The sequence below is a fragment of the Salmo salar genome, chromosome 14 (genome assembly GCF_965601325.2).
Source record: "Salmo salar chromosome 14, fSalSal1, whole genome shotgun sequence".
NCBI classification, from domain to species: Eukaryota; Metazoa; Chordata; class Actinopteri; order Salmoniformes; family Salmonidae; genus Salmo; species Salmo salar.
The window spans coordinates 97306253-97333597 of NC_138304.1; the positions used below are offsets into that span (position 1 = coordinate 97306253).

Sequence of the window (27345 nt, forward strand, 5' to 3'; positions counted from 1 at the left end):
TGCCTACTGGTGTCAGTCAGTCTAAGATGGGATGCCTGCGCTGCTGTTGCAGGGGAGAAACCATCACACTGCATTATTGTACTACCATTAGACTCTTCTACCATTAGACTCCACTACCATTAGACTCCACTACCATTAGACTCCACTACCATTAGACTCCACTACCATTAGACTCCACTACCATTTTGCTCCACTACCATTAGACTCCACTACCATTAGACTCCACTACCATTAGACTCCACTACCATTAGACTCCACTACCATTAGACTCCACTACCATTAGACTCCACTACCATTAGACTCCACTACCATTAGACTCCACTACCATTAGACTCCACTACCATTTTGCTCCACTACCATTAGACTCTACTATTCATTCTCCTGACCTAGGCCAGATGGAGGAAGGCTAACATAGTATTGGCAGTTCACATGATTTTAGTTTGATTGATTCTCTTTTATCTGTGGTAATGCCACTTTAAGGAAGTTCTTCAAGTGTTTTTAAAGTGACAAGGTTTAAAGAGTTCTCAGTGGCTAAAGCCTCTCTAGAGATTGTGATAATGTATCACCATCTTCCTGGGCCTGAGGATGTAGCTCTCAGTGTCACACTCCTCCTCCCCACCCATCGCCCCAGGAAATGAAGGACAGGGTGACTGGGCAGGCTATTCTAAATGGAGACTGTAGTTAAAGCACTGTGATGGGCTGATGGGCTGAATAAGGAAACAACACATTTTGTGGGCTCCACTGCTCACACCCTGAGAGAGGGCACACACACACACACACACACACACACACACACACACACACACACACACACACACACACACACACACACACACACACACACACACACACACACACACACACACACACACACACACACACACACACACACACACACACACACAGCTAGCAATAGAGGGACGAGCTCTATTCACAAGTGTGTCTTTAATCTTCTGTGGCTTTCGTCCTCTTAGGTTTAAAGAGGAACTCTCTAAAAGTAGATTTAACCCACAAACACCAAACATCATCAGGAAAGAGAGAGGACCCAGAGAGGACCCAGAGGATATGTCTTTAGCCAACCAACATCCAAACCAAAATATAATTCTAATGAATCGCACGCACACATAAGTTGACCTGCATGTCATGGACTAAGAAAGACTAAAGGAAATCCTCTTATGTTGTGTTTATCATCTGAGCTGGTGTGGATCTACTCTTCCTCTCTACATTACACCAGGGACTAGCAGAGATAAGGCCTGCAGCCACGTCAAACACATGTAGTACTCCCTGAGGGGAGGGGACGATCAGAGATAAGGCCTGCAGCCACGTCAAACACATGTAGTACTCCCTGAGGGGAGGGGACGATCAGAGATAAGGCCTGCAGCCACGTCAAACACATGTAGTACTCCCTGAGGGGAGGATCAGAGATGAGGCCTGCAGCCACGTCAAACACATGTAGTACTCCCTGAGGGGAGGGGACGATCAGAGATAAGGCCTGCAGCCACGTCAAACACATGTAGTACTCCCTGAGGGGATGGGACGATCAGAGATGAGGCCTGCAGCCACGTCAAACACATGTAGTACTCCCTGAGGGGACGGGACGATCAGAGATGAGGCCTGCAGCCACGTCAAACACATGTAGTACTCCCTGAGGATTGGCTCGGATAAACCCAGATTCCAAACAAACAGACAGACACCTTGAGGGACCTGACCTACTGATGTTCAGTATCATAGGGAACAGGATTTCACCTAGATAATGTATAATAATATCTATAAAACGCTTCATCAATTATTGAACAACCGCATCTCATGTGCATTGGCATAACCTTCACACACAGTAGCATGACATTTGCTCATGAATCATTTCTTATAAAAGACATTAAAAGTTTAATTTCATTTAAAGTGTGACCCTCTATATGTAAATAGTATGTCTGTCTGTGGAAACCGTTTGTTAATGAATAAGCCAACACCAAGGGAGGAGGGGCTGTGCCAGGCCAGGCTGTCTGAGGTAGCTAGGTGCCATGTAGCCCAGGCCTCTGTCTGTGGAGGAGGGGCTGTGCCAGGCCAGACTGTCTGAGGTAGCTAGGTGCCATGTGAACCAGGCCTCTGTCTGTGGAGGAGGGGCTGTGCCCAGGCCAGGCTGTCTGAGGTAGCTAGGTGCCATGTAGCCCAGGCCTCTGTCTGTGGAGGAGGGGCTGTGCCCAGGCCAGGCTGTCTGAGGTAGCTAGGTGCCATGTGAACCAGGCCTCTGTCTGTGGAGGAGGGGCTGTGCCCAGGCCAGGCTGTCTGAGGTAGCTAGGTGCCATGTAGCCCAGGCCTCTGTCTGTGGAGGAGGGGCTGTGCCCAGGCCAGGCTGTCTGAGGTAGCTAGGTGCCATGTGAACCAGGCCTCTGTCTGTGGAGGAGGGGCTGTGCCCAGGCCAGGCTGTCTGAGGTAGCTAGGTGCCATGTAGCCCAGGCCTCTGTCTGTGGAGGAGGGGACATGTGTTGGGTGACAGAGACACCACGACATCACCTGACTAGTGATGTCGTCCTCACACACACACTAACAAATACGGCCACACACATACTGAAAGAGAATAGGAGGTGCCTGGAAGTCCCAGCTTTTCTGGCCTTCAATATTTTGCCCCCATCGCTCTAATGAGGGCTAGGCAGTACCGGTGAGCAGACACGCACGCACGCACACACACACGCATGCACGCACACACACACCTCTAAGCAAGGCAACATCACAGGGCTGATTCATACCACCTACATCCCAATTACACTTCTCATCTGCAGACAGGGCAGGCACCACTTCTCATCTGCAGACAGGGCAGGCACCACTTCTCATCTGCAGACAGGACAGGCACCATTTCTCATCTGCAGACAGGACAGGCACCATTTCTCATCTGCAGACAGGACAGGCACCACTTTGGACTGCCTGATGTGTTGAAGAAAGGACACAGGGATGCTAATCATCTCTGATAGGCTGATGGTTTAGTACCTCCTGGTACCTCCTGCAGGCACCCTGAGGGGTGGCCATTCTGTCTCCAACGGGGTAGGTCTTAGTCCAAGAGCAATTACACACAACACACACACACACACACACACACACACACACACACACACACACACACACACACACACACACACACACACACACACACACACACACACACACACACACACACACACACACACACACACACACGCACGCACACGCACGCACTCATATGCAGTGACACCCACGCACACACAGTGACACACACACTTAAAAATAACTATTTATCCATGTATACTCCTCTTTTCAGGCTGTATTCATGTATTTCTTCAGAAGGACAAGATAAAGAGGTGACTGACCTCTCCCCTCCCTCCCACCTGTTGCAATCACCACTTCCTGTTTGGCCCTGCGCTACTTCCTGTTAACACCCACCGCGGGTGGTGTGTGTACACTGTGGTCTGTGTGTGTGTGTGTGTGTGTGTGTGTGTGTGTGTGTGTGTGTGTGTGTGTGTGTGTGTGTGTGTGTGTGTGTACTGCGGTGTGTATTGCAAAGCTCGCTGTATCACAGTTACTGCTGAGATAGAGTCCTGCACCGTTAGGCTGACACACATGGGCTCACATCACATATGTTTTAGGAGTGTTGACAACTTAACAGACTGATAATGAGCATGCTGTTAGAAAACATATTTTGGTATTTTTTTCATTAGTCCACTGTTGACGCAGTTTCACAATGTTTTACACGTCAGCAGTCAACTTTTCAAGATATTGGACTTTCAAGAAGCAGTGTCACCGGCCACATCATCCTGATGGTGAGAAAACCTGACTGCTGAAATGTAAAACATTTTGGGATTATATCAACAGTGGACTAATGACAAAAATAACAAAAGATGTATTTTGAGTGGATTTTCCCTTTAACCGTCTATAGAGTTGAAGGAAAATGAACACATGGAGCAACACAACACTTAAATGTGTGTTTAATTTGAACTCCTTTTCTACCTGTGATCTAATGAGATCAATCAAGTTGTGGATGCAGATTTCATGACGAGGTAGTCTGCGGATGTAGATTTAACGACGAGGTAGTCTGCGGATGTAGATTTAATGACGAGGTAGTCTGCGGATGTAGATTTAATGACGAGGTAGTCTGCGGATGTAGATTTAATGACGAGGTAGTCTGCGGATGTAGATTTAATGATGATGTAGTCTGCGGATGTAGATTTAATGATGATGTAGTCTGCGGATGTAGATTTAACGATGATGTAGTCTGCGGATGTAGATTTAACGATGATGTAGGCTGCGGATGTAGATTTCTTGACGAGGTAGGCTGCGGATGTAGATTTAATGATGATGTAGGCTGCGGATGTAGATTTAACGATGATGTAGGCTGCGGATGTAGATTTCTTGACAAGGTAGGCTGCGGATGTAGATTTCTTGACGAGGTAGGCTGCGGATGTAGATTTCTTGACGAGGTAGTCTGTGGATGTACATTTAAATTATGAGGTAGTCTGTGGATGTAGGTGTAATTCCCTGACATCATCAGTGTTTCATAGGGCAGTCAGCCCGTCTGGTGATTCTCCTGGCGGAGTTCTTTACTCACATTGATCTCAGTAGATAGCTATCTGCTGACGGCTGGGCTGGCTTTGTGTTGGTGTGTGTGTGTGTGTGTGTGTGTGTGTGTGTGTGTGTGTGTGTGTGTGTGTGTGTGTGTGTGTGTGTGTGTGTGTGTGTGTGTGTCAGCAGTCCGCCACCCAGAGCTAGGCATCAGCTGGCTACCTACTTCAGAACACTCATGCTCCCAGCATGCATTGTCTCTTGTCCAATTAATAATACAATGCGGTCAACTTTCAAAAAATACAACAAAGTCGTCTTATAACGTTGGTCAAAACTGTATATGAGAAATGTTTGTGTTGTTCTTATTCAGAAACCTCCCCCCAGTGTTCTCATAACTCCAGATTGAGTTCATTCATCACTAGCAATGACAATGTGCAATTCTTGTGTAGAAAGCACTTCTTATTAAATTCATACAATTCTCATACAGTTTACTGTTCACAGAGGGCCAAATGAGTAATGAATGGAGGAGAACATTGCTAGGTGTAACAATGCTAGGTGTGAGGGACAACAAAATAGAGCAGGAAATGGTAGCGCTCAACACTAATGAATCACGCAGGCAGCACACCTCTGTTGAAAGGCCTCAGAAACATTACATCATCTGAAGTAATGAAAGGAGAGATACCTTCTGCTTTTTCAAAAGTTAGAGTTCAAAAACCTGTTGGTGAGTGTGTAGATAGAGGAGTGTGTGTAAAAAGATTTAATGTCACACTATAATTGGCTCTTCAGAAACCTTAAAGCCAACGTCTCTATGTTTCCATGGTTACCTTTGGCACAGGAGCTGTTTTTAGTTTGTGTGTTGTGCTGTGATTGACTGGTGTTCGCCTGGAGGTTGGACACACAGCAGGGCTACTGGAGAGGAACCATAGAGAATCACACAGTACATGATAGGGATGCCACCCAATCTGGCAACAATAGAGACACGACAGGGGAGAATTCCACCCAATCTGGCAACAATAGAGACACGGCAGGGGAGAATTCCACCCAATCTGGCAACAATAGGGACACGCAGGGGAGAATTCCACCCAATCTGGCAACAATAGAGACACGGCAGGGGAGAATTCCACCCAATCTGGCAACAATAGGGACACGCAGGGGAGAATTCCACCCAATCTGGCAACCGCAAAAGGGAGTACAGCCAGGGGGACTCAGAGGTGCAGGCAGATTAATATTAAAAGGACGTGTGTGTGTGTGTGTGTGTGTGTGTGTGTGTGTGTGTGTGTGTGTGTGTGTGTGTGTGTGTGTGTGCGCTCTCAAGGCCTTTGCTCTCAGCAAATATATATGAGACCTCAGAGGTCAAAAGGTCAAACCAGAGTAGTTGGCATTAAGGACGGTGTCCAAAACACTGGCAATCTATCTAGAACAGTGACAATCTATCTACAACACTGGTTGATGGTTGGAGAGTATGGTTCAGCTTTGATGGAAGGGTCCATAGCAACACTCATTAGCTGCTGTTGCTAGTGCGTGGGGAGGCTGGCTGAGCTGTCACGGAGTGTGTTGGCATGTGGGGGTGGCACAGAGGGCACAAAGAGAGGAGGAGGAGGAGTGGACGGGAGAGGGCAACGTTTTAACCCTCTCTGAAGCACTTCATGCTCTCTTAAGGCTCTCAGATGGAAGGGTTTTCACTCAGTATGCTGCCTCACAGATTGGGCTACAGCAGAATCTATCCAAGGCAGTGCAGGAACACAGTCTGCTCTGCAAGTATGGAAATACCTTGCTCATATGAAACTCCAACCGCCTCATGTACCTCTCGATGGTTTTGATTTGCTGCAGACAGAAATAGAACAAGCTAGAGTTAAAATGTGTTGGTGACAAGAGAAGATACTGTCAGTAAATCGTGCATCTATGCCTCTAAACCATGACAGCAGTTAAAACAGAGGGTAACATGATCAAAGAGGTTACACTTTCAGCTGAGAGAAGACTCGTTTACGGTAATCTAATCCCTCCTCTGACTTTACCTGGCAGGGAAGTTCATTAAATGTAAACACACACAAACACAAATGCACACACTTCAAAGATCCATCCCATCCCCACTATGACAGAAAGGTTAGGCAGGCCTTACCCTCCACTCACTCACCTTGTCAAGGTCATACAGGACTCCCTGGGGGGAAAAGCACACACACACACACACACACACACACACACACACACACACACACACACACACACACACACACACACACACGTTAGTTACTCCACAGCATATGGAGGCACAGCTCACGTCTGCGCCATTAAACGCAAAGCATATTGCAGTTGTCTGACATCAAAAGGAATATGATTTCTATTAAAACAGCCTTCTCTCATGGAGAAGCTGTCTTCAGTTAGAAGAGCTGAAATGTGTTTGTTCTCTGACTAGCGTAGTAGCTACCAGCTTCAGAACCCAGATGACAGGCATCTTATGTGAAATGTCACGATGAAGATACAACACCATTATCACTAACAACATTATCATCAGACTAATTAGAATGAGGAGACATGAGGTTCGCTACACTAGCAGTGTTAATCAACCCAGTCCTCTGGGACTACCGTTTCCCATATCGGATCCCAACACCAGCACATCTGATTCATATCATGAAGGGCTTGATGAATAGCAGACTAGTCAAGGGCTTGATGAATAGCAGACTAGTCAAGGGCTTGATGAATAGCAGACTAGTCAAGGGCTTGATGAATAGCAGACTAGTCAAGGGCTTGATGAATAGCAGACTAGTCAAGGGCTTGATGAATAGTAGACTAGCCAAGGGCTTGATGAATAGCGGACTAGTCAAGGGCTTGATGAACAGCGGACTAGTCAAGGGCTTGATGAATAGCAGACTAGCCAAGGGCTTGATGAATAGCAGACTAGCCAAGGGCTTGATGAATAGCAGACTAGCCAAGGGCTTGATGAATAGCAGACTAGCCAAGGGCTTGATGAATAGCAGACTAGCCAAGGGCTTGATGAATAGCAGACTAGCCAAGGGCTTGATGAATAGCAGACTAATCAAGGGCTTGATGAACAGCAGACTAGTCAAGGGCTTGATGAACAGCAGACTAGTTTAATCAGATGTGCTAGCGGTTGGATAGATCCAACATGTGAAACGACAGGTCCCTGAGGACTGGGTTGAGAACCACTACACTACATACAAGTGTATAGGGCAGGGTTCCCCAACTGGCGGCCCGCGGGTCATTTTATTTGGTCCCCAGGTTTTCTGAGCCCCCCCCACCAAAACATTGTTGGACATAAAAAAACGGTTAAAACCCCAGCTAATCAGCTCCAAGTCATTTACATTTTGGAAATCTGTCCCAAAGTATTCCCACGCATAACAGGGAGATATATGTGATATAAGCAAGGTTTGAAATTATTATGTTTTAGTCAAATATTATATCTGTCTGGGCTTTATGCGGTCAATTTGCAGTCTACAAATGACTTGTGATAACGTTCCGGCCCCCTGACCATCCTCTCATGGCTGAATCTAGATGATGATCCCTGGTATAGGGTCTATGATGTATTTAGGATTGGACATACACTACAGTTAGTGTTAGTGTTGTTGATGACATCCTGTCTCACATCCTGTCTCACCAGTCTGGAGTTCCTCTTCATGTCCTTCATCAGAGAGGTGAGTTTGTCCAGCCCTGTCTGGTGCACCTCCAGATACTCACTGAGGGAGAGAAGGGGAGAGGGGGATGGTGGAGGGATGGGTAGAGGGGAGGGAGAGAGTGGGAGGAGGGAGATACGAGAGGGGGAGGGAGAGAGGTGACAAGAGGGAATGAAAATGGAGAAAGGGAGAGGGGAAACGAGAAGGGGAGAAGGGAAGAAAGGGAGAGAGAAAAGAAAAGGGAGGAGGAAGGGAGAGGAGAAGAGGAGGGAGGGAGAGGCAAGGGAGAGGCGAGGGATGGAGGGTGCGAAGCAGGGAGGGGCCATAACTTACTATACAGCTGTCAATACAGACATGTCACCAACGTTATCATATGGGCCATCTGTGTGTGTGTGTGTGTGTGTGTGTGTGTGTGTGTGTGTGTGTGTGTGTGTGTGTGTGTGTGTGTGTGTGTGTGTGTGTGTGTGTGTGTGCGCCCAAGGGATGGAAACTATGTGAGAGACGAGGCAGCATGTTTGAGTGATGAGAGGGGGAGGGAAAGAGAATGTGTGTATTAGCAACAGCTTCTATCTCCAAGCCATTAGACTGCTGAACAGCTAATCAAATGGCTACCTGGATGACTTGTTTTACACTGCTGCTACTCGCTGTTAATCTATGCATAGTCACTTTACCCCAACCTACATGTACATATTACCTCAAATACCTTAACTCACCTGTACCCCCTATATATAACCTCGTTATTGTTATTTTATTGAGTTACTTTTTTACTTTCGTTTATTTAGTAAATATTTTCTTAAAACTGCATTTTTGGTGGAGGGCTTGTAAGTAAGCATTTCACAGTAAGGTGACAAATAAAATGATTTGATTTAAAAAGAGAGGGAGAGGATAAATAGGGGTGTCAGTGGTATGTGTGTGTGTGTGTGTGTGTGTGTGTGTGTGTGTGTGTGTGTGTGTGTGGTAGGGATGGGAATTGCCAGGAAACTCACGATACAATGTTATCACCATACTTAGGTGACAATTTTTTATAACCTTATTTTAAATAGGGAGCCAATTTGTTTTCAGCACTTTTATTTCCATGTCTCTCTCTTGTCCCTCTGCAGCAGACATATACACTGCTCCAAAAAATAAAGGGAACACTTAAACAACACAATGTAACTCCAAGTCAATCACACTTCTGTGAAATCAAACTGTCCACTTAGGAAGCAACACTGATTGACAATAAATTTCACATGCTGTTGTGCAAATGGAATAGACAACAGGTGGAAATTATAGGCAATTAGCAAGACACCCCCAATAAAGGAGTGGTTCTGCAGGTGGGGACCACAGACCACTTCTCAGTTCCTATGCTTCCTGGCTGATGTTTTGGTCACTTTTGAATGCTGGCGGTGCTTTCACTCTAGTGGTAGCATGAGACGGAGTCTACAACCCACACAAGTGGCTCAGGAAGTGCAGCTCATCTAGGATGGCACATCAATGCGAGCTGTGGCAAGAAGGTTTGCTGTGTCTGTCAGCGTAGTGTCCAGAGCATGGAGGCACTACCAGGAGACAGGCCAGTACATCAGGAGACGTGGAGGAGGCCGTAGGAGGGCAACAACCCAGCAGCAGGACTGCTACCTCCGCCTTTGTGCAAGGAGGAGCAGGAGGAGCACTGCCAGAGCCCTGCAAAATGACCTCCAGCAGGCCACAAATGTGCATGTGTCTGCTCAAACGGTCAGAAACAGACTCCATGAGGGTGGTATGAGGGCCCGACGTCCACAGGTGGGGGTTGTGCTTACAGCCCAACACCGTGCAGGACGTTTGGCATTTGCCAGAGAACACCAAGATTGGCAAATGTGCTCGCCAGAGGTAGCCTGACTGCCATTAGGTACCGAGATGAGATCTTCAGACCCCATATGCTGGTGCGGTTGGCCCTGGGTTCCTCCTAATGCAAGACAATGCTAGACCTCATGTGGCTGGAGTGTGTCAGCAGTTCCTGCAAGACGAAGGCATTGATGCTATGGACTGGCCCGCCCGTTCCCCAGACCTGAATCCAATTGAGCACATCTGGGACATCATGTCTCGCTCCATTCACCAACACCACGTTGCACCACAGACTGTCCAGGAGTTGGCGGATGCTTTAGTCCAGGTCTGGGAGGAGATCCCTCAGGAGACCATCCGCCACCTCATCAGGAGCATGCCCAGGCGTTGTAGGGAGGTCATACAGGCACGTGGAGGCCACACACACTACTGAGCCTCATTTTGACTTGTTTTAAGGACATTACATCAAAGTTGGATCAGCCTGTAGTGTGGTTTTCCACTTTAATTTTGAGTGTGACTCCAAATCCAGACCTCCATGGGTTGATAAATTGGATTTCCATTGATTATTTTTGTGTGATTTTGTTGTCAGCACATTCAACTATGTAAAGAAAAAAGTATTTAATAAGATTTCATTCATTCAGATCTAGGATGTGTTATTTTAGTGTTCCCTTTATTTTTTTGAGCAGTATAGTATGATGAGCAATATGTTAGTAACATCGAAACTCAATAAAATCCCAGTATCGAGTCACAATACATATAGAATTTGGAGAATAGTGAGAATTGCAATACATATTGTATCTGGGGGACTGAGTGGCACAGCGGTTTAAGGCACTGCATCGCAGTGCTAGAGGCGTCACTACAGACCCGGAGTCGATCCAGGGCTGTATCACAACCGGCCGTGATCAGGAGTCCCATTGGGCAGTGCACAATTGGCACAACGTCGTCTGGGTTAGGGGAGGGTTTGGCCGGGGCAGGCCGTCATTGCAAATAAGAATTTGTTCTTCACTGACTTGCCTAGTTAAAAAGATGGAGAACAAGATATGAAGGTAAAATACTGGAGTTTTGGTGCAGGTACAGCCAACTAGTGCAAAATAACATTGCGATATTGTTAAAATGATATGATATATCATCAAAAATAATATGTAAATGTATTTTTCTGTTTGTGTGTGTGTGTGAGATAGATATATATATATATGTGTGTATGTGTGTATGTGTGTGTGTGTGTGTGTATGTGCTTACGCCAAGCCTTGTTTTAGGGCTCCATACACCTCCTCCACCCTCTCGGGTTTGGGCTCTCTGGAGCCGCTGCTGGCCTTGTGCCCTGACAGATGGGGCTTCTTTGGTTTGGATGTGGGCTTCTTCTGCACTGCAGAGTTCCCCATGAACGAGTTACACCTGGACACACACACAGAAACAAAGATCGGATGGTTTTCTTTGGGTCCTCAACAAAAGAAATAGTCACAAAGGAGGTCTTTTTTAGGTCAATACAGCCATTTTGACTACTCACTCCATATGAGTCATGCAGTTGTCTTTTCATAACAGGATACAGAAAAAGCACACACACACACACATCGCCTAGCGACAGCCCAATCTCCTAGCGACAGCCCTCACGGCAACCTGGCCCCAGTATAGTAGGCGGAGGGATAGGATTTTTTAAATGTATTTTATTTTTTATTTATTTCACCATTATTTAACCAGGTAGGCCAGTTGAGAACATTTTTACATTTACATCATTTAGCAGACCTGGCCAAGATAAAGCGAAGCAGTGCGACAAAAACAACAACACAGAGTTACACATAAACAACCGTACAGTCAATAACACAGTAGTAAAATCTATGTACAGTGAGTGCAAATGTAGAAGAGTAGGGAGGTAAGGCAATAAATAGGCCATAGAGGCGAAATAATTACAATTTAGCATTAACACTGGAGTGATAGATGTGCAGATGATAATGTGCAAGTAGAGATATTGAGATATTGCAAAAGAGCAAGAGGATAACTGTACCCAACACATACAATTATCTGTAAGGTCCCTCAATCGAGTAGTGAATTTTCAACCACAAAGTCCAGGGAGGTTTTCCAATGCTTCGCAAAGAAGGGCACCAATTGGTAAAAAAGAAAGAAGCAGATATCGAATATCCCTTTGAGCATGGTGAAGTTATTAATTACACTTTGGATGGTGTATCAATACACCCAGTCACTACAAAGATACAGGCATCCTTCCTAACTCAGTTGCCAGAGAGGAAGGAAACTGCTCAGGGATTTCACCATGAAGCCAATGGTGATTTTATAACAGTTACAGTGTTTAATGGTTGCGATGTGAGAAAACTGAGGAGGGATCAACAACATTGTAGTTACTCCACAATACTAACCTCAATGACAGAGTGAAAGGCAGGAAGACTGTACAGAATAAAAGTATTCTAAAACATGCAACCTGTTGCAACTTGTTGTCCTGAATACAAAGTGTTATGTTTGGGGCAAATCCAACACAACATATCACTGAGTACCACTCTTCATATTTTCAAGTATGGTGGTGGCTGCATCATGTTATTGGAATGATTGTCATTGGCTAGGGAGTTTTTTAGTATAAATATAAATGGAATAGGGCCTCACGAGTGGCACAGCAGTCTAACGCACTGGATCGCAGAGCTAGAGGTGTCACTACAGAGCAGAGTTTGATCCCAGGCTGTGTTACAGCCAGCCGTGACCGGGAGACCCACGAAGCGGCGCACAATTGGCTCAGCATCATCCGGGTTAGGGGAGGGTTTGGCCGGCCGGGATTTCCTTGTCCCATTGCGCTCTAGCGACTCCTTGTGGCGGCCCGGCGCATGCACACTGACACGGCCGCCAGCTGTATGGTGTTTCCTCCAAAACATTGGTGCGGCTGGCTTCCGGGTTAAGTGAGCAGTGTGTCAAGAAGTAGTGCGGCTTGGCGGGGTTGTGTTTCGGAGGACGCACAGCCCGCAACTTTCGCCTCTCCCGAGTCCATACGGGAGTTACAGCGATGGGACAAGACTGAAACTATCAATTGGGAAGAAAAAAAGGTTAAAAGTACAAAAAAAATTTAACCGAATACAGCTATAATCACAGGCAAAATCCTAGAGGAAAACCTGGTTCAGTCTGCTTTCCAACAGACACTAGGGAACAAATTCACCTTTCAGCAGGACAATAACCTAAAACACAAGGCCAAAGCTACACTGGAGTTGCTTACCAAGTCGACATTGAATGTTCCTGAGTGGCGTAGTTATAGTTTTGACTTAAATTCGCTTCAAAATCTGTGGCAAGACTTGAAAATGGCTGTCTAGAAATTATCAACAACAACCTTGACAGAGCTTTAAGAATTAAAAAAAATAATAATGCCCAAATATTGTATACTGAAAAAAAAAACGCAACATGCAACAATTTCAACGATTTTAGTGAGTTACAGTTCATAAAAGGAAATCAGTCAATTCAAGTAAATTCATTAGGCCCTAATCTATGGCTTTCACATGACTGGGCAGGGGCGCAGCCATGGGTGTGCCTGGGAGGACATAGGCCAATTTGGGAGCCAGGCCCAAGGCCAGCCAATCAGTTTTTCCCCACAAAAGGGCTTTATTACAGACAGAAATACTCATCAGTTTCATCAGCTGTCCGGGTGCCTGGTCTCAGACGATCCCGCAGGCTCCCGAGTGCTGCAGCGGTCTAAGGCACTGCATCTCAGTGCTAGAGACGTCACTACAGACCCTGGTTCAGCGGTCTAAGGCACTGCATCTCAGTGCTAGAGACGTCACTACAGACCCTGGTTCAGCGGTCTAAGGCACTGCATCTCAGTGCTTGAGGCATCACTACAGACCCTGGTTCAGCGGTCTAAGGCACTGCATCTCAGTGCTAGAGGCGTCACTACAGACCCTGGTTCAGCGGTCTAAGGCACTGCATCTCAGTGCTAGAGGCGTCACTACAGACCCTGGTTCAGCGGTCTAAGGCACTGCATCTCAGTGCTAGAGGCGTCACTACAGACCCTGGTTCAGCGGTCTAAGGCACTGCATCTCAGTGCTAGAGGCGTCACTACAGACCCTGGTTCAGCGGTCTAAGGCACTGCATCTCAGTGCTAGAGGCGTCACTACAGACCCTGGTTCAGCGGTCTAAGGCACTGCATCTCAGTGCTTGAGGCATCACTACAGACACCCTGATTCGAATCCAGGCTGTATCACATCCGGCCGTGATTGGGAGTCCCATAGGGCGGTGCACAATTGGCCCAGCGTAGTCCTGGTTTGGCTGGTGTAGGCCGTCATTGTAAATAAGAATTTGTTCTTAACTGACTTGCCTAGTTAAATAAAGGTTAAATAAATATAAAATAAAAGGTGAAGAAGCTGGATGTGGAGGTCCTGGGCGTGGTCTGCGGTTGTGAGGCCAGTTGGACGTACTGCCAAATTCGCTGAAACAACATTGGAAGCAGCTTATGGTAGAGAAGAGAACATTAAATTCTCTGGCAACAGCTCTGGTGGACATTCCTGCAGTCAGCATGCCAATTGCACGCTCCCTAAAAACTTTAGACATCTGTGGCATTGTCTTGTGTGACAAAACTGCACATTTTACAGTAGCTTTCATTGTCCCCAGCACAAAGTGCACCTGTGTAATGATCATGGTGTTTAATCAGCTTCTTGACATGTCACACCTGTCAGACAGATGGACTATCTTGGTAAAGTAGAAATGCTCACTAACAGGGATGTAAACAAATGTGTGCACAAAATTTGAACGAAATAAGCATTTTCTGCATATGGAACATTTCTGGGAACTTTAATTTCAGCTCATGAAACATGGGACCAACACTTTACATGTTGCGTTTATATTTTTGTTCCGTATAGAAGCCAGGAGTGGAAAGCGCTTAGAGATTTACCCAAAAAGACTCACAGCTGTAATCGCCACCAAAGGTGGTTCTACAAAGTATTAGATAAATCATTCCGTTTTCATTTTCAATAAATGTGCAAATATTTCTAAAAACATATTTTCACTTTGTCATTATGGGGCATTGTGTGTAATTGAGTGAGTTAAGAAAATCTATTTAATCCATTTTGAATTCAGGCTGCAACAACAGAATGTGGAATAAGTCAAGGGGTATGAATACTTTCTGAAGGCTCTGTAGCTACTTCCTTATAAACAGCAGGATTATGGGTACACAGTGACAGCAGATTCCTCTACAAGTCAGAGCGTACCACATACTGCTGCCTGCCTGGAACCCAATGCTGTAAGACGCTCTGGAAAAGCTAAATTACTAACATGTAATGTAGAGCTTCCACAAATCTAGGTCAACGTGCAAAATGAGAGCACCGTGCTGCCTTGGGGTCACGCTAGTGTAGCTGGCTGCGCTACGTTCAGTAGGACACCGTGCATACACACACTTTGATGTTCTTGCCCCATTCCCTTGAGCTCCCTCATTATCTATGTGAGACACTCGTCTGACAGTCGCTCAACGCTTACCCAACGGATTCATGTAAAGTAATTGTTACATCCACAGTCAGAGAGGGAAGTATCTGTACAGTTTTAATGTCACATGCAGTACAGTGAAATGCCTGTTCTTACAAGCTCTAACGACAACAATCAATAACAATGCAATACTAAAAATAACAAGGTAGAACAAAAACACACAAAATATCAAATAAATTAAAAAGAAGAACATGATAAAGTAAGTCAGCATATTATATACAAGGTCAGTCAGTTCCAGTATCATATTTACAATGTGCAGGGATACTGGAGTGATAGAGGTAGATATGCTTCCAATGCTTCGCTAAAGAAGACTGAGGTCTGAGTTGAAAGCAGTTAACATCTCTCCTTCTCTCTCACCATATCTCTCTCTATATCACCATATCTCTCTCTCACCATCTTTCTCTCTATCACCATATCTCTCTCTTTCTCTATCACCATATCTCTCTCTCTCTCTATCACCATATCTCTCTCCCTATCACCATATCTCTCTCTCTCTCTCTCTCTCTCTCTCTCACCATATCTCTCTCTCTCACCATATCTCTCCCTATCACCATATCTCTCTCTCTCTCTCACCATATCTCTCTCCCTATCACCATATCTCTCTCTCTCTCTCACCATATCTCTCTCTCTCTCTCTCACCATATCTCTCTCTCTCACCATATCTCTCTCTCTCACCATATCTCTCTCTATCATCATATCTCTCTCTCTCTATCATCATATCTCTCTCTCTCTATCATCATATCTCTCTCTCTCTATCATCATATCTCTCTCTCTCTATCATCATATCTCTCTCTCTCTCTATCATCATATCTCTCTCTCTATCATCATATCTCTCTCTCTATCATCATATCTCTCTCTCTATCATCATATCTCTCTCTCTCTCTCTCTCTATCATCATATCTCTCTCTCTCTCTATCATCATATCTCTCTCTCTCTCACCATATCTCTCTCACCATATCTCTCTCTCTCTCTCACCATATCTCTCTCTCTCTCACCATATCTCTCTCTCTATCACCATATATCTCTCTATCACCATATCTCTCTCTATCACCATATCTCTCTATCACCATATCTCTCTCTCACCATATCTCTCTCTCACCATCTCTCTCTCTCACCATCTCTCTCTATCATCATATCTCTCTCTATCATCATATCGCTCCCTATCACCATCTCTCTCTCACCATATCTCTCTCTCTCACCATCTCTCTCTCTATCACCATATCTCTCTCTCTATCACCATATCTCTCTCTCTATCACCATATCTCTCTCTCTATCACCATATATCTCTCTATCACCATATCTCTCTCTATCACCATATCTCTCTATCACCATATCTCTCTCTCACCATATCTCTCTCTCACCATCTCTCTCTCTCACCATCTCTCTCTCTCACCATCTCTCTCCTCACCATCTCTCTCTCTCACCATCTCTCTCTCTCACCATCTCTCTCTATCATCATATCTCTCTCTATCATCATATCTCTCTCTATCATCATATCTCTCTCTATCATCATATCTCTCTCTCTCTCTATCATCATATCGCTCCTATCACCATCTCTCTCTCACCATCTCTCTCTCTCTATCATCATATCTCTCTCTCTATCACCATATCTCTCTCTCTCTATATCACCATATCTCTCTCTCTCTATATATATATATATATATATCACCATATCTCTCTCTCTCTCTCTATATCACCATATCTCTCTCTCTCTCTCTCTCTATATCACCATATCTCTCTCTCTCTCTATATATCACCATATCTCTCTCTCTCTATATATATCACCATATCTCTCTCTCTATATCACCATATCTCTCTCTCTCTCTATATCACCATATCTCTCTCTCTCTCTATATCACCATATCTCTCTCTCTCTATATCACCATATCTCTCTCTCTCTATATCACCATATCTCTCTCTCTCTATATCACCATATCTCTCTCTCTCTATCACCATATCTCTCTCTCTCTATCACCATATCTCTCTCTCTCTCTCTATATATCGCCATATATCTCTCTATATCACCATATCTCTCTCTCTATATATATATCACCATATCGCTCTCTCTCTATATATCACCATATCTCTCTCTCTCTATATCACCATATATATATATATATATCACCATATACAGTGGGGGGAAAAAGTATTTAGTCAGCCACCAATTGTTCCACCATAATTTGCAAATAAATTCATAAAAAAATCCTACAATGTGATTTTCTGGATTTTTCTCTCTCATTTTGTCTGTCATTGTTGACGTGTACCTATGATGAAAATTACAGGCCTCTCTCATCTTTTTAAGTGGGAGAACTTGCACAATTGGTGGCTGACTAAATACTTTTTTCCCCCACTGTATATCTCTCTCTATATCACCATATATATCTCTCTCTATCACCATATATATCTCTCTCTATCACCATATCTCTCTATGAATCACAACAGATGTTGGATACTGAAGCAGAGGTCTGTGATATCCTCCTATTGTCCAGACTGATACATTCAGGACAAACAGAAACGTGGGAAACAGTGTGTAACTTGAACTTTTACACAAATCTCCTGACGTTGACATCAATGCATGATTTAAACTTACATTCCAGGTTATACACACACATGTATCAGGTAAGGATTCAGCCTTCTGTGTCTAAGAAAATCATTAGTTACGCTTAGGCAATGATCTAAGGTCAGCTTTGCATTTTCTCCACTAAGAGCTAAGGTTAGAATTGGGGTACAACACACTTATCCTAAATCTGTGCCTAGAAAGCCTTCAGGCCAATTTCCACCTCACTATTTCCTTACCTCGAGCGTCTCTCCTGTAGCGTGCTGAAGCCGGCGAAGGATTGGCTCCGGATGATCCCATTGGGTCCCCCAGGGGAGTGCGTTCCGGCCGCCATGATCTCTGGGACGCGGGATGACACTCCTAGAAAGTGAGAGAGAGAGAGAGAGAGAGAGAGAGAGAGAGAGAGAGAGAGAGTGAGAGAATGAGAGAGCAAGAGAGAGAGAGGGGGATTGGGCTACAGTAACATGAGCTTCAGGAAACTAACAGAGATAGATATAATTGAGCCGTAGAGTGGAACTGGACAGACAGAGAGCCAGACAGACAGACAGAGAGCCAGACAGACAAACAGAGAGCCAGACAGACAAACAGAGAGCCAGACAGACGCGACAGACAGACAGACAGACAGACAGACAGACAGACAGACAGACAGACAGACAGACAGACAGACAGACAGACAGACAGACAGACAGACAGACAGACAGACAGACAGACAGACAGACAGACAGACAGACAGACAGACAGACAGACAGACAGACAGACGAAGTCTACAGAAGAACTGGTAAGAGGATCAGTATGTATTTAAACTCTTCAGTGACAGAATATCAAAGGGAGACCATTATGGGCCACACAGTACAGAGGACACTGTAATAAGATTGGTATGTCAGAGAGAGGAGACAGACATGTCAATTCTGAATCTGAATGTTGCTAGTCTGCATCTCAGCCTGAAGTCATCATCTATTTACAGTAGATGGAAACCATTCTACCCTTTATGTAACGTGTTGAGAAAACAGGAGCCCTTTCTGAACTCTGTCCTTGGTCAATGAGAAGCATTTTTCAAGTCTACATCTATTGTCCTCCTGACTCCTTGAAGAGTGGCTTCACATTCTCCTTTCTCTGGTCCTCTAGTCATGCACCTTGGTTGGAGAGTGAGGTAGCAATACCGTGGTTTGCTTTGCTCTGTCATTGTCCTTGTTAACACATTCTAGAGACAGGCTAGTAGGAGTCTAGAATCTAGACAACTACTGTTATATGCCCTCCATTTCAATATTTAGCCAAACCGCGCTGTCAGACTTCAAACTAGCAAGAAGACTATTTGTTAGAAACGTTTAATGACTCGCTAGAAACCTGGCACAACATAGAAACACAGGAGAGAGGAGTGGACGCATATAGCACACTGATAATGATGTTTAACAGCAACCCCCAGACCCAGAACGGACTAAAGCACAGTGTGCTGTACAGTATCTTAGAGTCTGTCCTGTCCACACACACACACACACACACACACACACACACACACACACACACACACACACACACACACACACACACACACACACACACACACACACACACACACACACACACACACACACACACACACACACACACACACACACACACACACACGCTGATTACAGATGTGGGAAACGAACGCAGGACGCCGAGAGCAGGGCTCAATCTGAGACTGTATGAACTAGAGCTAAACAGACTTTACAGTAACAGTATCAGCTCTCTCAGTCCCTGTCTCTCTCAGAAACACAGCTGGATTAGAGAGTCACACTTTACAGTAACAGTATCAGCTCTCTCTGTCCCTGCCTCTCTCAGAAACACAGCTGGGTTAGAGAGTCACTCTTTACAGTAACAGTATCAGCTCTCTCTGTCCCTGCCTCACCCAGAAACACAGCTGGGTTAGAGAGTCACACTTTACAGTAACAGTATCAGCTCTCTCTGTCCCTGCCTCACCCAGAAACACAGCTGGATTAGAGAGTCACACTTTACAGTAACAGTATCAGCTCTCTCTGTCCCTGCCTCACCCAGAAACACAGCTGGGTTAGAGAGTCACACTTTACAGTAACAGTATCAGCTCTCTCTGTCCCTGCCTCACCCAGAAACACAGCTGGGTTAGAGAGTCACACTTTACAGTAACAGCAGGGTAATTCCACAGTAATGGAATTACGCTGAGACTCCAATGTTTCACTTTAAAATGTATGCCAAACAAAAAACATGGATTTCAAAGTTTAACAAACTATAAAAGAAACTCTATGCACAATGACTACTTTGAACAATTTACACAATATCAAACAAACAAAAACATTTACTTGAAAAAACTGTGCAGATGCAAAATTTGGTAACAGAATTAAGGTCAAATCTCCTTCAGTTTTATTATATTACCAAAATGTGTATCTGCACAGTTCTTCCTGTAAATGTGTTTTTGTCAAATGTTCAGCAGAAATTGTTAAAAATAGTCAGTGTGCATAGAGTTCTGTGATTTGTTAAACTTTGAAATCAATGGTTTTTGTTTAGTATACATTTTAAAGTGTAAAATCAGTCTCAGCGTAACTCCGTTACCACGGAATTGCCCAGTACCAGCCCTCTCTGTCCCTGCCTCACCCAAACAGAGCTGGAGCACAGTGGAAACATTCTCCTACACAGTATAGGCTAACAGCTAAACCTATAATATGTTTACAGTAAAAGGCTGTAAGCCTAACCACCTCTGTGTTTGGAAGAGGGTAGGCTTTCCCTGGGTGAGTAGCAGAAATCCAGACTGTATCACAACAGGTCGTGATTGGGAGTCCCATAGGGCGGCGCACACTTGGCCCAGCGTCGTCTGGTGTAGTTCGTCATTGTAAATAAGAATTTGTTCTTAACTGACTTGCCTAGTTAAATAGAGGTTAAATAAAAAATAAAAATAAAATAGTAATAATAAAATAATCCACTACTCTCTCCAGTCAATAGAAGCTTATAGGGGAGTATTCAATTTGCTGTCCCCAGCAACATGACACCATGCCTGGGCCCAGCACGGAGAGACGTGACAGTGAGACGGAGAGACGTGACAGTGAGACGGAGAGACGTGACAGTGAGACGCGACAGTGAGACGGAGAGACGTGACAGTGAGACGGAGAGACGTGACAGTGAGACGCGACAGTGAGACGGAGAGACGTGACAGTGAGACGGAGAGACGTGACAGTGAGACGGAGAGACGTGACAGTGAGACGGAGAGACGTGACAGTGAGCCCAGGAGCGGGCCAGACAAAGGCCCTGCGCCACGCTGTGCACAGGACCAAGGAAACACTAGATGTTGTTTTTCTGTGGAGGGACAATAGTAGAGGTCAGATATGGCCTTTAAGAACATAATGTATAAGGTTATATGATCTAAACTCCTATTCTGAGACTCTTTGTGACTACAGGCCCTGCCTGATGTGTGGTAAAACTAGAGCAATGATTGACAGGTCAATTAGACCTCTCTGCTAAAGAGGCTGGGTATGACCACTCAAATATTCAGACATTAATATGCTCTTATCAGTCTATCTGGTTGGTATCGATGGCTTTTTTTGATGATGTGATGTCATACAAGAACCCAAACAGTTTGACCAGAGACTGACCCACTGTAGCCAACACCAGGAGATGTTGAGACAAAACGAGAAGGAAAAAGGGTACAAGTGGGTAGTGTGTCTATTTCAGGGTACAAGTGGGTAGTGTGTCTATTTGAGGGTACAAGTGTGGGTCTAAAGTGAGAGTCTACAGGAGATTCTGGACTGAATCTTTGCAGTTCTCATAGTACTCTGTTTCCACACAACAGTAGAAAATGACTAAAAGCACATCTTCAGATATCATTTGCAGGCTTGATGTTATACAGCGTGCTGTTCTCTGTGGTTGACTGCTCTGTCTGAAAGCCTTGCTCCTAGACAGAGGGGGAGGCTGGCTAACTAAATGACAGAACCTTCGTCATCATCCAGTGTTCAGAGTTCTGACTGAGCCTTTCTAACAGCCTTGTAAAAGTCGTTCATTTGAAAACACTTCCGTGAGCAGGAGAACAAATGAAAGCCTGGTGAATGGATGTACAGAGGGTAACGATGACTCCGAACTAAATGAATAGAATGGTTTCAGATTGAATTTCTTGCATCTTTTGATACCACTTCCATTCAACCCCACATCTTGCCAAATGGCAAAGTCAAGAATGGAGAACAGAGCCTAAAGCTGACTCAGAGGGGGGAGTATACGGCGTGGTTAGTGTGTTGGGGTAGTCAGAGGGGGGAGTATACGGCGTGGTTAGCGTGTTGGGGTAGTCAGAGGTGGGAGTATACGGCGTGGTTAGCGTGTTGGGGTAGTCAGAGGCGGGAGTATACGGCGTGGTTAGCGTGGTTAGCCTGTTAGGGTAGTCAGAGGCGGGAGTATACGTCGTGGTTAGCGTGTTGGGGTAGTCAGAGGGGGGAGTATACGGCGTGGTTAGCGTGTTGGGGTAGTCAGAGGCGGGAGTATAGGGCGTGGTTAGCGTGTTGGGGTAGTCAGAGGGGGGAGTATACGGCGTGGTTAGCGTGTTGGGGTAGTCAGAGGCGGGAGTATATGGCGTGGTTGGTGTGTTGGGGTAGTCAGACGGGGGAGTATACGGCGTGGTTAGTGTGTTGGGGTAGTCAGAGGGGGGAGTATACGGCGTGGTTAGTGTGTTGGGGTAGTCAGAGGCGGGAGTATACGGCGTGGTTAGCGTGTTGGGGTAGTCAGAGGCGGGAGTATACGGCGTGGTTAGCGTGTTAGGGTAGTCAGAGGGGGGAATATACGGCGTGGTTAGCGTGGTTAGCGTGTTGGGGTTGTCAGAGGCGGGAGTATACGGCGTGGTTAGTGTGTTGGGGTAGTCAGAGGCGGGAGTATACGGCGTGGTTAGTGTGTTGGGGTAGTCAGAGGCGGGAGTATACGGCGTGGTTAGCGTGTTGGGGTAGTCAGAGGCGGGAGTATACGGCGTGGTTAGCGTGTTAGGGTAGTCAGAGGGGGGAATATACGGCGTGGTTAGCGTGGTTAGCGTGTTGGGGTTGTCAGAGGCGGGAGTATACGGCGTGGTTAGTGTGTTGGGGTAGTCAGAGGCGGGAGTATACGGCGTGGTTAGTGTGTTGGGGTAGTCAGAGGCGGGAGTATACGGCGTGGTTAGCGTGTTGGGGTAGTCAGAGGCGGGAGTATACGGCGTGGTTAGCGTGGTTAGTGTGTTGGGGTAGTCAGAGGCGGGAGTATACGGCGTGGTTAGCGTGTTGGGGTAGTCAGAGGCGGGAGTATACGGCGTGGTTAGCGTGGTTAGTGTGTTGGGGTAGTCAGAGGCGGGAGTATACGGCGTGGTTAGCGTGTTGGGGTAGTCAGAGGGGGGAGTATACGGCGTGGTTAGCGTGTTGGGGTAGTCAGAGGCGGGAGTATACGCGTGGTTAGGGTACTCAGAGGCGGGTGTATACGGCGTGGTTAGCGTGTTGGGGTAGTCAGAGGCGGGAGTATACGGCGTGGTTAGTGTGTTGGGGTAGTCAGAGGCGGGAGTATACGGCGTGGTTAGTGTGTTGGGGTAGTCAGAGGCGGGAGTATACGGCGTGGTTAGCGTGTTAGGGTAGTCAGAGGGGGGAATATACGGCGTGGTTAGCGTGGTTAGCGTGTTGGGGTAGTCAGAGGCGGGAGTATACGGCGTGGTTAGTCTGTTAGGGTAGTCAGAGGCGAGGGGGATACGGCGTGGTTAGCGTGTTGGGGTAGTCAGAGGCGGGAGTATACGGCGTGGTTAGCGTGTTGGGGTACTCAGAGGGGGGAGTATACGGCGTGGTTAGTGTGTTGGGGTAGTCAGAGGGGGAGTATACGGCGTGGTTAGCGTGTTGGGGTAGTCAGAGGCGGGAGTATACGGCGTGGTTAGCGTGTTAGGGTACTCAGAGGGGGGAGTATACGGCGTGGTTAGCGTGTTGGGGTAGTCAGAGGCGGGAGTATACGCGTGGTTAGTGTGTTGGGGTAGTCAGAGGGGGGAGTATACGGCGTGGTTAGCGTGTTGGGGTAGTCAGAGGCGGGAGTATACGGCGTGGTTAGCGTGTTGGGGTAGTCAGAGGGGGGAGTATACGGCGTGGTTAGCGTGTTGGGGTAGTCAGAGGCGGGAGTATACGGCGTGGTTAGCGTGTTGGGGTAGTCTGAGGCGGGAGTATACGGCGTGGTTAATGTGTTGGGGTAGTCAGAGGCGGGAGTATACGGCGTGGTTAGGGTACTCAGAGGCGGGTGTATACGGCGTGGTTAGCGTGTTGGGGTAGTCAGAGGCGGGAGTATACGGCGTGGTTAGTGTGTTGGGGTAGTCAGAGGCGGGAGTATACGGCGTGGTTAGTGTGTTGGGGTAGTCAGAGGCGGGAGTATACGGCGTGGTTAGCGCGTTAGGGTAGTCAGAGGAGGGAATATACGGCGTGGTTAGCGTGTTGGGGTAGTCAGAGGCGGGAGTATACGGCGTGGTTAGTCTGTTAGGGTAGTCAGAGGCGAGGGGGATACGGCGTGGTTAGCGTGTTGGGGTAGTCAGAGGCGGGAGTATACGGCGTGGTTAGCGTGTTGGGGTAGTCAGAGGCGGGAGTATACGGCGTGGTTAGCGTGTTGGGGTACTCAGAGGGGGGAGTATACGGCGTGGTTAGTGTGTTGGGGTAGTCAGAGGGGAGGATACGGCGTGGTTAGCGTGTTGGGGTAGTCAGAGGCGGGAGTATACGGCGTGGTTAGCGTGTTGGGGTAGTCAGAGGCGGGAGTATACGGCGTGGTTAGCGTGTTGGGGTACTCAGAGGGGGGAGTATACGGCGTGGTTAGTGTGTTGGGGTAGTCAGAGGGGGAGTATACGGCGTGGTTAGCGTGTTGGGGTAGTCAGAGGCGGGAGTATACGGCGTGGTTAGTGTGTTAGGGTACTCAGAGGGGGGAGTATACGGCGTGGTTAGCGTGTTGGGGTAGTCAGAGGCGGGAGTATACGCGTGGTTAGTGTGTTGGGGTAGTCAGAGGGGGGAGTATACGGCGTGGTTAGCGTGTTGGGGTAGTCAGAGGCGGGAGTATACGGCGTGGTTAGCGTGGTTAGTGTGTTGGGGTAGTCAGAGGCGGGAGTATACGGCGTGGTTAGCGTGTTGGGGTAGTCAGAGGGGGGAGTATACGGCGTGGTTAGCGTGTTGGGGTAGTCAGAGGCGGGAGTATACGGCGTGGTTAATGTGTTGGGGTAGTCAGAGGCGGGAGTATACGGCGTGGTTAGGGTACTCAGAGGCGGGTGTATACGGCGTGGTTAGCGTGTTGGGGTAGTCAGAGGCGGGAGTATACGGCGTGGTTAGTGTGTTGGGGTAGTCAGAGGCGGGAGTATACGGCGTGGTTAGTGTGTTGGGGTAGTCAGAGGCGGGAGTATACGGCGTGGTTAGCGTGTTAGGGTAGTCAGAGGGGGGAATATACGGCGTGGTTAGCGTGGTTAGCGTGTTGGGGTAGTCAGAGGCGGGAGTATACGGCGTGGTTAGTCTGTTAGGGTAGTCAGAGGCGAGGGGGATACGGCGTGGTTAGCGTGTTGGGGTACTCAGAGGGGGGAGTATACGGCGTGGTTAGTGTGTTGGGGTAGTCAGAGGGGGAGTATACGGCGTGGTTAGCGTGTTGGGGTAGTCAGAGGCGGGAGTATACGGCGTGGTTAGTGTGTTAGGGTACTCAGAGGGGGGAGTATACGGCGTAGTTAGCGTGTTGGGGTAGTCAGAGGCGGGAGTATACGGCGTGGTTAGCGTGTTGGGGTAGTCAGAGGGGGGAGTATACGGCGTGGTTAGCGTGTTGGGGTACTCAGAGGGGGGAGTATACGGCGTGGTTAGCGTGTTGGGGTAGTCAGAGGGGGGAGTATACGGCGTGGTTAGCGTGTTGGGGTAGTCAGAGGCGGGAGTATACGGCGTGGTTAGCGTGTTGGGGTAGTCAGAGGGGGGAGTATACGGCGTGGTTAGCGTGTTTAGTGTGTTGGGGTAGTCAGAGGCGGGAGTATACGGCGTGGTTAGTGTGTTGGGGTACTCAGAGGGGGGAGTATACGGCGTGGTTAGTGTGTTGGGGTAGTCAGAGGGGGGAGTATACGGCATGGTTAGCGTGTTAGGGTAGTCAGAGGCGGGAGTATACGGCGTGGTTAGTGTGTTGGGGTAGTCAGAGGCGGGAGTATACGGCGTGGTTAGTGTGTTGGGGTAGCCAGAGGGGGGAGTATACGGCGTGGTTAGCGTGGTTAGCGTGTTGGGGTAGTCAGAGGGGGGAGTATACGGCGTGGTTAGCGTGTTGGGGTAGTCAGAGGGGGGAGTATACGGCGTGGTTAGCGTGGTTAGCGTGTTGGGGTAGTCAGAGGGGGGAGTATACGGCGTGGTTAGCGTGGTTAGTGTGTTGGGGTAGTCAGAGGGGGGAGTATACGGCGTGGTTAGTGTGTTGGGGTAGTCAGAGGGGGGAGTATACGGCGTGGTTAGCGTGGTTAGCGTGTTGGGGTAGTCAGAGGGGGGAGTATACGGCGTGGTTAGCGTGTTAGGGTAGTCAGAGGTGGGAGTATACGGCGTGGTTAGTGTGTTGGGGTAGTCAGAGGGGGGAGTATACGGCGTGGTTAGCGTGTTGGGGTAGTCAGAGGCGGGAGTATACCACGTGGTTAGCGTGGTTAGCGTGGTTAGCGTGGTGGGGTAGTCTAAGGAGAGACAACATTGAGGACTGGAGGGCAAACTGTCCTAAGTATCTTAACCGAAAGTGACATGTAAGTTTCAACACCACATCATGCCAAACACTTCTAGAACCCTGAATACATTAACTCATCTATTCTACAGATGATCTATTCTCTATTTTCCATCTACAAGTTTAAAACTAGTATGAGAGAGAAACTGGAGAGAAATAGACCAGAATCCACTTAATCAACTAGCCTGTTTTCGAAGTTCAGTTTTAACATCAACCTGGAGAGAACATCTGGAATGAACCGTATGCCTGTCGTCCATCCAAATTCATGTCAAAGCAGACTTTCACATCCAGTAAACATCACTACTCACTCTCACCTCAAAAACAAACTACAGCTCACCTCAAAATCAAACGTGTCAGGTCAGGAGCAAAGACTAATCTAAACATCCCCTCACACTGAACAATAAACACAGCAGAAAGAAACGTTAGTTGAACCAACCAGTGAGACAAGCCCCTCCCTCAAAGCGTGGGGTCCTGTTCATAAGGATACGCCGTAGCAAAACCTTCTGCAACAGAAAAGTGTTTCTTATTGGAAGTTCAGGGAGTACTGATAAAACCTCCCCGTTTCAGATTGTTCTCTTCTGTTTTGTGTTTAGTGAAAATTACCCAGCTTCACCCCTCTTCCCACCAATAGTGAGCAGCTTCACCCCTCTTCCCACCAATAGTGAGCAGCTTCACCCCTCTTCCCACCAATAGTGA

The 27345-nt window shown here is 47.0% G+C and overlaps 1 protein-coding gene across 5 annotated transcripts in view; it reads right to left on the reverse strand.

Moving 5' to 3' along the window:
- Nucleotides 1–27345, reverse strand: part of LOC106570560 (rho family-interacting cell polarization regulator 2) — a 93700-nt gene that overhangs the window by 21255 nt on the left and 45100 nt on the right. For 3 of the 5 annotated variants that reach the window (XM_045694930.2, XM_045694927.2, XM_045694929.2), the window contains exons 2-6: nt 18210–18330; nt 11193–11348; nt 8129–8219; nt 6662–6685; nt 6298–6351 (exon numbers count right to left, since the gene is read on the reverse strand). In XM_045694930.2, coding sequence (XP_045550886.1) covers nt 6298–6351; nt 6662–6685; nt 8129–8219; nt 11193–11348; nt 18210–18330 — 446 coding nt within the window. The remainder of the gene's footprint in view (nt 1–6297; nt 6352–6661; nt 6686–8128; nt 8220–11192; nt 11349–18209; nt 18331–27345) is intronic. The other 2 variants (XM_045694931.2, XM_045694928.2) reach the window with 1 other exon arrangement.